The sequence below is a fragment of the Salvia hispanica genome, chromosome 2 (genome assembly GCF_023119035.1).
Source record: "Salvia hispanica cultivar TCC Black 2014 chromosome 2, UniMelb_Shisp_WGS_1.0, whole genome shotgun sequence".
Lineage (NCBI taxonomy): Eukaryota > Viridiplantae > Streptophyta > Magnoliopsida > Lamiales > Lamiaceae > Salvia > Salvia hispanica.
This window is the reverse complement of record NC_062966.1, coordinates 7,811,635-7,826,131: the sequence shown is the minus strand read 5'-3', so window position 1 is coordinate 7,826,131 and position 14,497 is coordinate 7,811,635. Positions and strand designations below refer to the sequence as shown.

Below are 14,497 nucleotides of genomic sequence, written 5' to 3'. Positions count from 1 at the left end.
ATGCAGGGCTAAATACTTGATATACTCTATGCACATATGCCGAAATATGCTATTCATAAAAGAAGGTTTCGTCAAGCCATCAGTGAGTGAGCTTGGGGTTATATCTTAAAAGGCCCGAGTACACTGAAACATTTCATAAAGCATAACCATTCGACTAATCTTTAAGTTCATCTAGATACTACCATATCTAAACATTTATGAAACAGAACATCATGTAGGCAAAGTCGAGTATCATATCGGCATAGCCGAGATCACATCGGCCATAACCGAGCATCATAGATGTTAAAGTCGAGCATCATATCAGTAAAGCCGATCAATCTATAGCATCATATTGGCAAAGTCGAGCGGTTCATAAGCACCCCTTAAAGCAACGCATGGTATCACATTACATTATACATAACATCATTTCTCATAAATCATACTTGCACATAAATCATTATACGTAATATCCTTTTCACATGAAAACAAACTTGCACATAAATCATTCTTTGGAAGAAAGCCTACAATAATATGTTAAAAAAAAGCCCACACGTAACATCATTTTCAATATAAAACATGCTTGAAACATAATTCGCAAAGCCACGTAAGTACGTAGGTTAAAAAATCCACCTCATTTACTTGATTTCCTTAACTTGACTTTCTCACACCGACCTTAACTCGCATGAACAGTCTTTTTTTTAAAACAATACTCCCTCCGTCCCATTAAATATGCAATATTTGGGAATTGGCACGAGTTTTTATGTAGTGTTGTTTTATAAGTTAATGAAGAGAGAGTAAAGTAAGAGAAATGAAAAAGTAGAGATAGAAATGTTTCTACTTTAGAAACGTTTCAATTTAATGGGACAAACTAAAAAAGAAAACGTTTCTTTTCTAATAGGACAGATAGATTATAATATATGAATGTACATGACTCAAAAATCCTTGGACTTAAAAAGAATGCAAGCATCATAATCAATTTCTTTTAACTTTTGATTTTTCCCGGCCACCCATGCGTTTCGGGCGTCCCCAAAATCCTACCCCTTCGCCCATTTTTTATTTCTAGAAAAAGAATTGCAAATTACTCCCTCCGTCTCCAATAATTATCACTCTTATTGTGAACACGGGTTTTAAGAAATGTAAAGAAAAGATGGTTGAAAAATTTAGTTGAATGTGTAACCCACTTTTTTGTATTGGTGTGTTAATAAAATGCGAATAGAGTGAATTAGTGGAATATGAGACCTACTAATTATTTATGATAAAAATGAAGTGTGACAATTATTGTGGGACGAACCAAAATGGAAAAGAGTTACAATTATTGTGGGACGGAGGGAGTAATTAAAACAGAGTATTAATTAAGTGTGTTATCTATTTCATAAATTACTTTCTTTTGTTTAATTATTCCGGGTAAGGAATAATTCCATGAAAAAAATTCCTAAGATCCCATGTCTTTTAATGTATAAGCAAATTTAACAAAATAACTAATTAACAGAAATTTAAATAAAAATGTAGTAAAAATTTAAAATTATACAATATTTAATTAAATCATGCCACGTTTTATTGGTATCAGTAACCAATCAAAAAAGTGCACCGCTTTCCCAGAAGTTGTGATGGACAATAAATGACGATAAGAGCTGCTTGAGTCGCCAATGTTGATTTCAGTTTTAACTTTTAGGTATACAAAGCGTGTATCCTTTCATGTTTGATTGACAAGTCTTGGAAAAGTCGAAACACTATATGAAGTCATGCATATTTGTGTATCCTTTTCATGGGATTAAAAGTATAAAATAATGCAACCAATAAAGGGATTAAATAAAGTGAAATACTCTCTCTGTCCCATTAGAAATGCAACATTTTCCTTTTTGGATTGTCCCATTAAAAATGAAACGTTTTCTAAAATGGAAACATCACTCTCTCTACTTTTCCCTCTCTTTTACTTTACTCTTTCTTCATTAACTCACAAAACAACACTTGCATAAAATTTTGTGCCGGAAACCAAATGTTTCATATTTATTGGGACGGAGGGAGGGAGTAATTTGAAAGGCATGTTGATTCTACTTTTTTTTCCGTGGCTGCCAAGCTTGTCTTGACTAATCTATGGAATAATTCTCAATAAAACAAAATGTGATGAGACCCCAATTGCCAACGAATCATTTTCCAAATGCATATATACACACATCACTATTGCATTCACCACTTCAAACATTGATCAAATATGAGGCCAAGAAGGGGTCATGCAATCATGGTCGCATTTCCATTCCAAGGCCACATAACTCCTTACATGAATCTAGCCATGAAACTCGCTTCAAAGGGCATCCTCGTCACCTTCGTCCACCTCGAATTCATACACCACAAACTTCTATCATCTCTCTCCGAACCCGACCCCTTCCCCCTGGCTCAGAAGTCTGGTCTCGACATCCGTTACACAACCATCAGTGATGGTTTTCCAATGGATCATAACCGAGACGACGACCAGTACTGGGAGTTCATGTTGCTAAATTTTTGGATTCGAGTCGATGAATTCGTTGGCAAGCTAATACGGTCGGATCCAGATTTGGTCCCATTTCTGGTTACTGACACTTTGTTTACATGGCAAACTGCAGTAGCCGAAAAGCACAACCTCTTGAGGGTATCGTTCTGGACCGAGCCAGCTTTGGTGTTTTCTTTAACTTACCACGCTCAACTTCTACGAGAAAATGGCCATTATCCTTGCAAAGGTATATATTTCTTCTTTGGGATATGATCAGTTGATAACTATCTTAAATTGATAACTGACAACTATGTCAGTAACCTATGTCATGACATAGATAACTATCTTAAATTGATAACTGACAACTATGTCAGTAACCTATGTCATGAATGTCAACACAAACACATTTCTATGTCAACTAAAGGTAGTTGACATGTAAATACAGATGTCAACCGAAGACATACAAATTTCATCGTGTTGACATCCATAAAGTAGGTTACTGACATAGTTGTCGGTTATTAATTTAAGGTAGTTGTCAACCTAACAGGACCTTTCTTATTAAGATACACTAACTTGTGTTTTTATTACCAGACCATGTCGAGGAGGAGATAAACTACGTAGAAGGAGTTAAGTCAATGAACACGAAGGATTTGATGCCGTATCTCAAGGAATACCGCAGTAGAACCCTAGTGCACAAGGTGCAGATGAAAGCATTTGATGAAGTGAAGAAGGCTGATTTCATCTTGCACAACACAGTTTATGAGCTGGAATCTGATACATTATCTGCTCTTAACAAAATCCAGCCGAACTACGCAGTTGGTCCAATAAGCTTCTCAAGAAATCTACCTCCTTCTGTCACCAGGACCTTATGGTCTGAATCAGACTGCTCTGTTTGGCTCCAGTCCAAGCCCCCTGGCTCGGTTCTGTACGTCTCGTTCGGAAGCTCACTTCAGGACAGCAAGCAGATTGTTGGAGAAATCGCTTATGGACTTCTCCTCAGCAAAGTGAGTTTTGTTTGGGTGGTTCGGGAGGATGCTGATCTACCAAGTGGCTTCAGGGACGAGATCGCGGAAAGGGGTCTGGTTGTGCCGTGGTGCAATCAGATTAAGGTTCTTTCAGATCCAGCTGTTGGGGGTTTTTTTACGCACTGTGGGTGGAACTCAGTGCTGGAGAGCATGTGGTGCGGTGTTCCAATGATTTGTCATCCATTGGATTATGATCAACCGACAAATCGGAAATTGGTGGTCGATGACTGGAAGGTCGGGATCAATCTTTGCGAAGGTGGATGTGTTGAGAGGGAAGAAGTTTGCGAGAAGATGAATCGGTTCATGAATGGAGGTGTTTCGGAGAGACTGAGGAAGGAGATGAAAACAGTGAGGGCGAAACTGCATGATGCATTGGAAAATGATGGATCATCTGAGGCTAATTTTGAGCAATTTGTGAAGGATTTGAATGCCAAATTAGCTTCCAATGCAGAGTGATGTTTCAATCTTTAAAAGAAAACTTTTGCTCTGTTTAAAGAAGAATAATTTGTTTCCATTAAATTGAACATTAATTTGTATGTACATTATTTTTCCCTCTAAATCTGTTATAGAAGCAGTTCCCATTGAATTGAACAAAAAATTAGTTAAGCATTTATCACTGGAAATTAACAAGAAATGACAATACAGAATACAGTATTGAATGTTGATTATTCTTGTCAACTTAATGCACTATCAGCAATAGTTATTCTTTCTTGGCAAATACTGGTGAAATAAAAGAAATTGAGATTACATATTTATGAATGATAAAATAACTAATCGTATAAAATGTTCAACTAATTTTGGTTTTCGAATAAAATTTGGAGTTTTTCTTCACTTTCTAGATCAATTAGAAACAGCTTACCTTCTCTTAAACAGAATCTCTGTCCTGGATTGCAAGCAAGGAGAGCTAGACCATCTCTCAGGAAAGGTGAAAGGTCAGCTAATCGCAAGCGCGATTATTGTTCATCGAAATGTAATGTTAGTTAAGCTGCTAAAAATTTTGTTACAAACAGAAATTTTTTAGCAGATTAACAACATTTGAGAACAACAATAAAATTTTCTGCTAGTAGCCAAGCACTAATATTAACTTACTTCCAACATCAACAACTAGAGGTCTCACTGGATCACATAGACAACACTCCACTCTACCAAAATGGGATATGCCTGCAAATAACAATGATTATAAAAGAGTCAAACATAAGCAAGGACCAGAGTTAGATTCCAGATCATGGATAAAATAATGGAAAACCACACTAAATTTTCTAGATGGAGGCACAAGTTTGAATAAGATAAATTCACAGTGAAGGGGGAATCTGTTTTACACATCAAAATTTACAAAATGCCATATCATCACATATCTTTTGAACACCTTTTTCGTTAGAGCTTTCAAAACTCTGTGTCTCGTTATAAAAGGCATGACATGAACTTCTCGTAAATAGCATGATTTCTATCATACATCAAAATGTATGAACCCTGAAACATGCTTTACTGGAAAAACTTCAAGTTGAAGCATGGATGACAGGAAATGTGCAGCACAAAGAAAACATTCAATTGATAAAAGAGGACTCAAGATGTAATGCCAAAACTACCACACCTGCAATAGATTTTGTCGACGGACTTCCTTCCACATTGAACTTAGGATTTGTAAAGTGTACAGTGCATAATAAGCAATTAACAGCCAGTGACATGCATATTCAAACAAAGAAAAAAGCGTTACACAAAACCGTTGGATTAAATCGCAGCAGAAAAACAGCACGAGTCTAAGTCTAAGTAGTGTTGATAGAAAATATGGAAAGCAGTTTATAATTTGTTTCGCTGAAGAGAATAACGGCATTTTGTCTCCTATTGCCTATTGGTCTTTTGCTTCTTCATGTTAGATGTTGCTTGAATGCTTTTAAAGAGAGCACTTTAAGCTAATCTTAGTTGGACTTGCTACTTCTTTTTCTAAGGTTGATTGTCTTAATATTTTCACATCTTTTGTGGATCCTTCCTGCTCATATGCACATTTTCCATGAGAATGCAGTTGGCAACACAAGGCTATGCTGTTTGAACAATGTCACTGGAAGAAGGCGCATGCCAAGAATCAACCATATAAAATCCAGGTACTTCCGTCTCGAATTTCAGACGTAAACAAACAGCAGCATGAAACAAAGTTTGAGCAGTATTGACTTGAATGAGGAGTATGTATAATCCTTTTAGAAAAAAAGCAAACGCCACCTAAACAAGCCGGTTGCATCCACCATGATATAATTTCTTAGTCTTTGTACACAAGAAATCAAATCAATCTAAAAAGAATAATTAAGTAGATCAGCAGGTCCTGTCTTGCAGAATCCTGAGGAGCTCCTGAGGCTGGCACGGCAACTTGAGGGCGCCATCGTGCTGAAACCCGAACTCGTCTTCAGCTAGCTGAAGCAGCCTGAGGAACGGCGGGTGTTTTAGAACAGACAGCTCGAGCACGAACCGTGTAGGCTTCTCATCATCCTGCTTCGCAACGACAGCAAACTGGCCTTCCTTGACATCGTGTGGAACCGTTTCCTCGCACACATACACCGCCAACGCGTCTACTCTTCTGGACAGCTTCTTGACCAAGCATTTGAGGCCACTTCTCCTGTGAGGTGCTGCCATTAATTGTTGTTTGTTAATGTGTTTGAAGAGTTGGTTGTGGAGGGAAAGTGATGGGATTTTATACGTGATTTAGAGAGATTGGATTATGAAGGTTCGTAGATGGTGGGGTGGAGTGGAGTGGATTGGATTATGTGATTGCAGCATTTATGGAGTGTGTTTGTTGGTCTTTGAACGCGGGAATAAGTACATCTCAATAAATGAGGCTCTTATACGGAGACTAATTCTTCAATTTATATGGAGACAATTATGCATTCTTAATATGGCATGTTGTTGGATTAACTGTAACAAGCATCTCCCACATAGCAGCTTTAGTAATTGTTTCTGTTTTTTTTTTTTTTTTAATGTTAGAGGGATGTATTCATATTCATATGATAAATATTGTTCAAAATTAAAATACTTGTAGTCCATTAGATCTTGTGATCTAACAGTTAAATTAATGTCACGTGTCATCTAATAATGTACTTGGCTAATAATATAGCTTATCACAATCATCGAATCCAAGGATCCAGGGACTATGATTTGTATTATGTTTGATACTAAAGAACTGTGAGGACCCTAATAAATCCTGACTTAGAGATTTAGTAAATTTTTTAGGTACTTAGATCTCTCACATAAGTAATTTTCAAGTATGCGTATTTTATTGAACTGGATATATGGTTAAGTTTAGTCACTATCAAAAAATATTTTTTTACTTTATCAAAGAATCTGCTCCATATTACATTCAAATAAAAAGACTCTTCCTAATTTTGATCGCATTCAGTGGTTTAGTCACTTTTAACTATATTTTCTCAATTTTCCAAAGAATACAATAAAATAAAAGGGGTTTTCTATTTTTTTTTAAAATCACATAAAGTAGGGAGGAGATTAGACTTGAAACAAATTTATGGTAAACTCGGCATATTGCATGATTTGAGACCTTACACTCTTTTTATATACACTATCAGCATAAATGATAAACACTTATGAGCATGTGCTTTAAGGTCATATACGAGTAATGAAATTATACTATAATAACTTTATTTGATGTGATTTATGTCTTGATAAGCTTATTTCTTATCTAGTAGTACTACTATTCCCTATGTGGCTATGTCCAACCATTCTAACTTTTTTTAGTTTGTCTCCTGCAAAATTACTCATTACTAAAAATAAAAACTTCATTATTTTTAATTTATTTTTTATCTTTTACTTTATTCTTTACACATAACACATAAATAAAAATATATAAATCTTATATCAAGGGAATGAGTCATATTTCTTGGGACGGAGGAAATATATTTTTTGAGATAAATAGGAGTCTAACCCTTAGAGATCACATTTTTTTTATCGTAGTTTCTCTCTTGCTTTATGTAGGAAAAAACAAATACTCCCTCCGTCCAAGATAATTCGTCTCAGTTTTCCATTTTGGTCCGTCCCACATAATTTGTCCCACTTCACTTTTACTATCATTTTTGGTAGTGGACCTCATATTCTACTAACTCATTCATACCCACTTTTTATTATAAAATTAATATATAAAGGTAGGACCCACATTCCACTAACTTTTTCAATCCACTTTTCATTACAATTCTTAAAACCCGTGCCCGGTTAAAGTGACCTGAATTATCCGGGACGGAGAGAGTATCTAAAGTTTACAGAGTTGATAAACATGAAATTTGCCTGATTTTAAGGCTTAGATTTGCTTTTTTAATGTATAAACATATGAATTATGATCTTATATTGCACATTTTGTACAATTTTATTTGTTAGTATTTGTAAAGAATTGAAATAAACTTTAAAAAATAGTTTAAAATGGAAGAAACAACATTTGGACTCACTAGAACTACTAAGGCCATACTTGGTACGATGGAATGGAATAAGGAGGGAATAGAATGAAGGTGGGAATGGAATGACAATTCCATTCCATTCTTGTGCTTGGTGAATGTAAGGTTTACAAATGGAATGGAATTGTTATTCCTTGATTGATTTCATTCCTAAACTTGGTAACTACGAATAATATAAGAATGGAATGAAATGAAATATGAATAATTAATATATTGATTCTATAAAAAAAAATTATTTAAAAATATTTTTGTCAAATATTTTGGATCATATTAAGTTGAATTATACACATAAATGAGTGTGTGTGTATATGTAGTGTATGTGTTGTTGTGTGTGCGTGTGTTTTTTGGTGTGCTGTGTGTGCTTGTGTTTTTTGGTGTGTGTGTGCGTATGTGTGTGTGTGTGTGTGTTTTTCTGTGTTGCTCTGTGTGTGTGTGTTTTTCTGTGAGTGTGTTTGTGTGAGTTGTTGTGTGTGTGTTTGTGTGAGTTGTTGTGTGTGTGTGTGTGTTTTTTTTTTTTTTTAATTATTAAAAATTTTAAAATTTTAATTTATGCTAAAATTGAGATGATATTAAATTTAAATATAATATTCTAATATTTATATAATTTTGTTAAATTTTAAAATAAAAAGAAAGGAAAATGAAATGGAATGACCATTCCTTAGTTAAATGGATGGAATGGGTATTCCCATGTGGAATGGAATGACCATTCCTAAGGAAAAAATTTACCAAGCAAAGGAATGGAATGGAGGTAGGAATGTCATTCAATTTCCCCATTCCATTCCATCATACCAAGCATGGCCTAAGTGGTTGACGTGGAAGAGCTACCGTCTCATTTCGGAAAGCGTCTTGTCGAGCCTTACGCCCACCGGTCACCAAACCATGTGCCAAGAAAACAGAGAGCAGTCAATGGTCCGCTGAGATCGTTCGGCGACTCCAAAAAATCCTAATTCGAGCCAATTGGTATCTCTCCGAGCTTAGTTATTATCAAATCAAAAAATGAGCCTCAAAGTCTATAATACTCTCATAATACATCATTCAAAGAGTTCAGATTTTAAGATCCAATTTCTGACATCCACATCCATTCTTCATATTTTTCATCTTTCATCATGAAGTTGTGATTGAGGCCAGAGGAACTGGGAACTTTAAGATTTAACCCATGTTTTATCTCGTTGTTATCATGTTTATAGCTTTAATTATTGTTTTTGTTATTTTGCATAAGAGTAGCTAAACAATAGAATTATAAGAGCATTCACAATGGCAATAGGCCAGCCATAGGTCAGCGACTCTCTCTCTCTGCCACGTCAGCAGCACTAAAAATCCACCTACCACATCAGATTTAGGTCAGCCATAGGCCAGCCGCAATATAAATAATTCAAAAAATACTACATTTACGGAATTAAAATTATGATTAAATTACGTAATTAAATTTACGAGACATATACGGGAAAATTCATTAATTGCATTAAAAAAAGGTACATAGATAAAAAAAATTACATAATAAAGAAAAAAAACTATCGCCGTGCAGTCCTCCGTGCCCACAACTCTTCAATTATATCCTTTTGGAGTTGAATATGAGCATCCACTTGGCGCATGTCGGCATATTCCTTGAGGCGGCCGACTTCATCGAGAGGTACACCACGTCGTACGCTAGGGGTGGCCGTTCGTGGCTTGGACCGGCTTCATCGTCATTGGCCCAACTAGTCAGTTGTACGCCTTCGTCTTCGACGATCATGTTGTGCATGATAATGCAGGCGTACATTATTTGGGAAACACATTTGACATCCCACAAACGCGTTGGACCCTTAATTGCCGCCCATCGAGACTGGAGCATACCAAATGCGCGTTCCACGTCCTTGCGCGCCGACTCTTGCCGTTGGCCACAAATGAGACGGCTGGACCGATGCCCTGACACTTCTCGTTGAAGAGGGGCGACGAGTTGAGGATGTTGAGGTCGTTGTTCGACCCGGCTACCCCAAAATACGCATGCCAGATCCACAGCCGGTAATCAGCTACGGCCTCGAGGATCATCGTGGGATTCTTTGACTTGTAGCCGGTCGTGTAGGCCTGGTGCACTATTTATTAGCACTAAAAATACCTGCAAGTTTACAGGGTAGATCTAGTATAGCTAAAGGTCAGTACCGGGATATCGAACACAGGGAATAAGATTGCAATTGTCTATCATATACTAAGAGCGTCATATACTATCTAGAGACACACATTATTTTTGGTTTTTGGTTTTATAAACTAGACATAAATATAAATAAATAAAATAAAATAAAATAATACAAAACAGGCTAAAGAATGTAGAGTTTTAGGATCCAACTAATATAACCTAGTGATGATTAATCTCATAGAACCTTTACCTTTATGTGTCTCTAGGATTATTAGGAAAGTCGCGATTATCAGATAAGCCCCCTCTCGAGTGTACCTATCCAGTAGATTAGACTATAACTATCAAAGTCTCCTTCTAATAGATTAGATTCTAACTCCTTAAGTTCCTAAGACTCAAGCCCTCACAAAGGGTCCCCTCTCTCGAGTGCAGATAAACCTATGTGTTGTACCCATTCCTTTTACCACGTAAAACTAGCTATCTCTCGATTAATCTAGTTAAACGGACATAGTTCTAAAGTTGGCCAGACAAAAGAACAATAAAAGCACAAGAACAAGCAAAACAATCACAAGAGCTAGGAAAAAGTTCAATTCAATAAATCAAAACATGTTCATAATAGTCTTCACCAAAAACCATACAAAAGATATTTAACTACTCATAGACAAGTAGTAAAAATCAATAAAAATACTAGACATGAAAGAAATAGATAAAACCCAAGGTTGAATCTTCAATCTTCAGTCTCTCTTGCCTGGATCTGCAGAGCTCCGCTCCAATGGAAGATGGATGAATTGATGTGTGGAATATGGAGGGGAAAGGATTGGAGGTTCTGAGATGGAGATTGTGAATTAGGTTTGGGTATTTATAGGCTAGAAAAAGGGTTTAGGAATGGTAAAAATTATCCTCCAAGAAATATAAAAGATATTATTTTCGAATTCTTCAATTAATAGGAGAGGTTTGAGCAATAATTTATTCCTTCCTTGTATTTTCGTCAGCTTTGACTGCACTGCGCAATGTTCGTAGAAAAGTCATAACTTTCTCCACAAAACTCCGATTGAGACGTGCGAGATGTCCACACGAAGCTCTTTCGAAGAAGAAGAGAATGATATAAATTAAGCACTGATTGGACTTCAAACTCGCTGGCAGAATGGGCTCGAACAGAGGCTGCTGCACCTTGGTCTTTTTGCACCTTTTTCTATCTTTTTCTATCATTTATCAACAAACACATTAAAAATACCAAATGTATAACATATGCAATTTAAGAACATAATTTGCATGATTGACATTTAAAACTAGTCAAATCTAGCCCTTAAAAACATGCAAAATCCGTGTTTGTCAAGGCCCCCTTCCAGGCAGTCGGACAGTTCTTCCACTCCCATTGCATACAATCTATGCTGTCTAACATCCCGGGGAACCCATGCTGCTCCCCGTGCATCTGCATCAAATTCCGACAATCTTGGGGAGTAGGGCTACGAAGGTACTGCTCACCGAAAATGTTTATCACGCTCTGACAGAAAAACTTCAGACATGCCAGAGCAGTCGTCTCACCGATGTGGAGGTACTCATCCCACATGTCTGCCGCGCCTCCGTAGGCCAACTGCCTGATTGCCGTCATGCACTTTTGAATAGGGATGTGGCCGGGTCTGCCAGCCGCATCGTGCCTGAAGCGAAAATAAAGATATCGATGTTCCAACTCGTCAACGATATGCATAAACAACTCCCTGCGAAGTAGTCGTCATATAGCCGTTGATGTGCAGCTACGTGATCCCGATCAATCACTACTCGGCGGTGGACAACCGGTGGAGGGCGAGGTATCGCCTACTGTTCCACCCTTCGCATGTAACGCTCCATCTCGCGGTTCATGTAGGCCTCCATAGCCTCGTTCATCTGCCGTTCGTACTCCTCAGCATCCCCACCACTACCACCACCGCTACCACCCGCGTTACTCATCGCTCGATGATGCTCTTGTACAGAAATTTAGAGAGAGAGAAAACTCGTTAAAACAAGTGGTGCAAATGAAAATGAAATTAAAATCGCGTTTATATAGGTTTTCAAAAATTTAAAAAAAAAAAAACCAAAAAGGGCGCTGGCCGATCAGCATGCCAAAATGGCGGTCAGCGCATCGGCCAGCGCCAGCCAATTTTGGCTAGCTCACGCCGATTTTCTCGCCGATATCGGGTTGCCCGCTTGTAATAGTTCGGCTAGCCACGCGAATCGGCTAGCCGGTTGGCTAGCCGGCACTGTGGATGCTCTAAAGATTCAAGAGTAACTCTTGATGATGATTTAATTACTAGATTTATATCCAATACTTCATTTACTTAATTCCATTTTGTGGAATAATGTTTCTGCTTGTTTGACAACCAATTTACATATGATATTGATATGTGGCGAAATCGAGAAAAAAACACACATTAGATTGGAATTGATAGCACTATAATGAATATCTCATAAAAAAGATAAACCCACTACTGATATCATTTTACTTGGTCTTAGTAATTGTTCGAAGTTACATAGATATGATGTATGGCAAACTCTTGCATGTAATATAACTTTCCTATACTGTCTGAGAGGCAACCTAGAGTAGTGTGTTGATTGGATCTAGTAACCCTGAAATTGATAATTTGATATCTTCACTGTTAATTGATAAACCGAATTAGTGAAATCATATCTCTTAAATTCCTCTCTTCACCTGATTTATCTCAACGGTTACTTGTTTTATTTTCTTATTTACTTATTTCTATCTTAGTTTTATAACCAAGAGTCCTTGTTTCTCTTGATAGTATAGAAGCTCGATTATAATAAACAGTTTGCATTTTATTCTCTGTGATTCAATACCTTGTGCTTACCTTTGATTATATTATTCTTACAATATATACTTGCAATTAATTTAGTATTAATAAATTGTGCATCAAGTTGTTGGTGATCTTGCTCGCCAACAATATTGCATTTTAGCAGATATTGTAAATCGGTCAATAATAATATACTTTGGAGTGTAATATTTTATATAGTGTTATTTTAATTTTGTCTTTCTTTTTGTTTTCAAGGGCTAGCTACCACATGAAGAGAGCATAGAGAGCAGCGATGGATCACTTTATGCCCAAGTACATGATACTCCACTATATAAACAACAGCTGGACAAAAAAGCAGCTGAAGAGGCTATAGAAGCAAATTGAGGGGTAATAAACGTACATAGAGGTCTTACCCCGATTCCTTCTATTGTGAACTGTGATGAGAGAGGAACCGACACTAACATCGTAGTTTGTACGAAAAATGATGAATGATTTCTCCAATTGGTCAAGTATTTAATTTTCCCATATAACTGCGCCTGAAAGCCGAATATCTTGAATGTATGCTCTGAGAAGAGCAGCAGCGATTGCAAGTTGATAAAAAAAAAATCAGAATTTGGTGTCACTGTGACAAATATGAAAATTCCATTTTGACTAAGGAAATGAAACACACCGACACGTTTGGAACGCTTCCAGCCTTCCAGTGTGGGGCCACAAAAGGACATTTTTTTAGGTACAATCTGAGGCAGGGACCATGCTCATTTTTTCAATTTATTTTTTATTTAAAGGCACCACCGCAATGGAGCCTCTTCACGGCTGGTACGATGCCACTGCAGAGTGAAACGGCCACATACCCTAATTCATTTCTTTTTTTTAATTCGACAAAATTAATTAAAGTTGGATTTAATTTTAATAGTTCTTCCATTTTGGTCTTGGTCGGTTATGCCTTTGACTATCAGATTTTATTTTTATTTTTATTTTTATTTTTATTTCATCAAACATATATACCCGTATTGATATCACACATACATATATGTAATTTTCTCTAATACCTCAATTATCTCTATTGTCAATTTATCCCAATGGAAGAAATTTGGTTTCGATAGAAATTGGGGGACAGGGATGGAACTAGAAATTAAATAAAGTTGGTACTAAAATTTAAAAGTATTATAATCAATTTTAAGTTACTAACACTAAAAAAAAATACGGCAAATTACCAATAGCAAAATCCATAGAAAAAGCAATTTATATGTGGAGAACAGTGTTATCAAGGGATTACCTAGGGATACTAGCCTTTAGTAATATCAACATCGCAACTTTTTTAACTTAGGGATGCTAGCCGGATTCCATCTGATCACCGGTGGAAAAATTCAACAACTACTTAGATTCGTGATATTATATATCAAGTTTATAGTTACTGAGAAAAACAAAATTTTGGAAAGTTTCGTGAATAAAATAAATTAAATTTGAGCCTGATTGGCACAATAGGTTGTCCCAAAACACGATGATTTATGATTAAAGTTAACCATTTATAATCCAAAAAATATTATAACCGGAATGACTCGTAATCAAGTAGACCGATAATCTGATAGAGTTGGTCGATTGACATCCCTAGCTGAAACTGCGTCGTTGAGGCCTCTCCTAAAGATGTATGTGTACTAAGAGGATGAAGATGTTATTGAAGGACTCGT

At 36.5% G+C, this 14,497-nt stretch overlaps 2 protein-coding genes across 2 annotated transcripts; one reads left to right on the top strand and one right to left on the bottom strand.

Moving 5' to 3' along the window:
- The first annotated feature begins 2,157 nt into the window (after nt 1–2,157).
- LOC125204534 (UDP-glycosyltransferase 86A1-like) lies at nt 2,158–4,136 on the top strand. Its single transcript, XM_048103220.1, has 2 exons — nt 2,158–2,693; nt 3,038–4,136. The coding sequence occupies exons 1-2, from the start codon at nt 2,192–2,194 to the stop codon at nt 3,925–3,927; spliced, it is 1,392 nt and encodes a 463-aa protein (XP_047959177.1). The 5' UTR covers nt 2,158–2,191; the 3' UTR covers nt 3,928–4,136.
- A 1,475-nt stretch (nt 4,137–5,611) lies between these two features.
- LOC125203086 (auxin-responsive protein SAUR50-like) lies at nt 5,612–6,144 on the bottom strand. Its single transcript, XM_048101370.1, has one exon. The coding sequence runs from the start codon at nt 6,091–6,093 to the stop codon at nt 5,776–5,778; it is 318 nt and encodes a 105-aa protein (XP_047957327.1). The 5' UTR covers nt 6,094–6,144; the 3' UTR covers nt 5,612–5,775.
- Nucleotides 6,145–14,497: the final 8,353 nt, after the last annotated feature.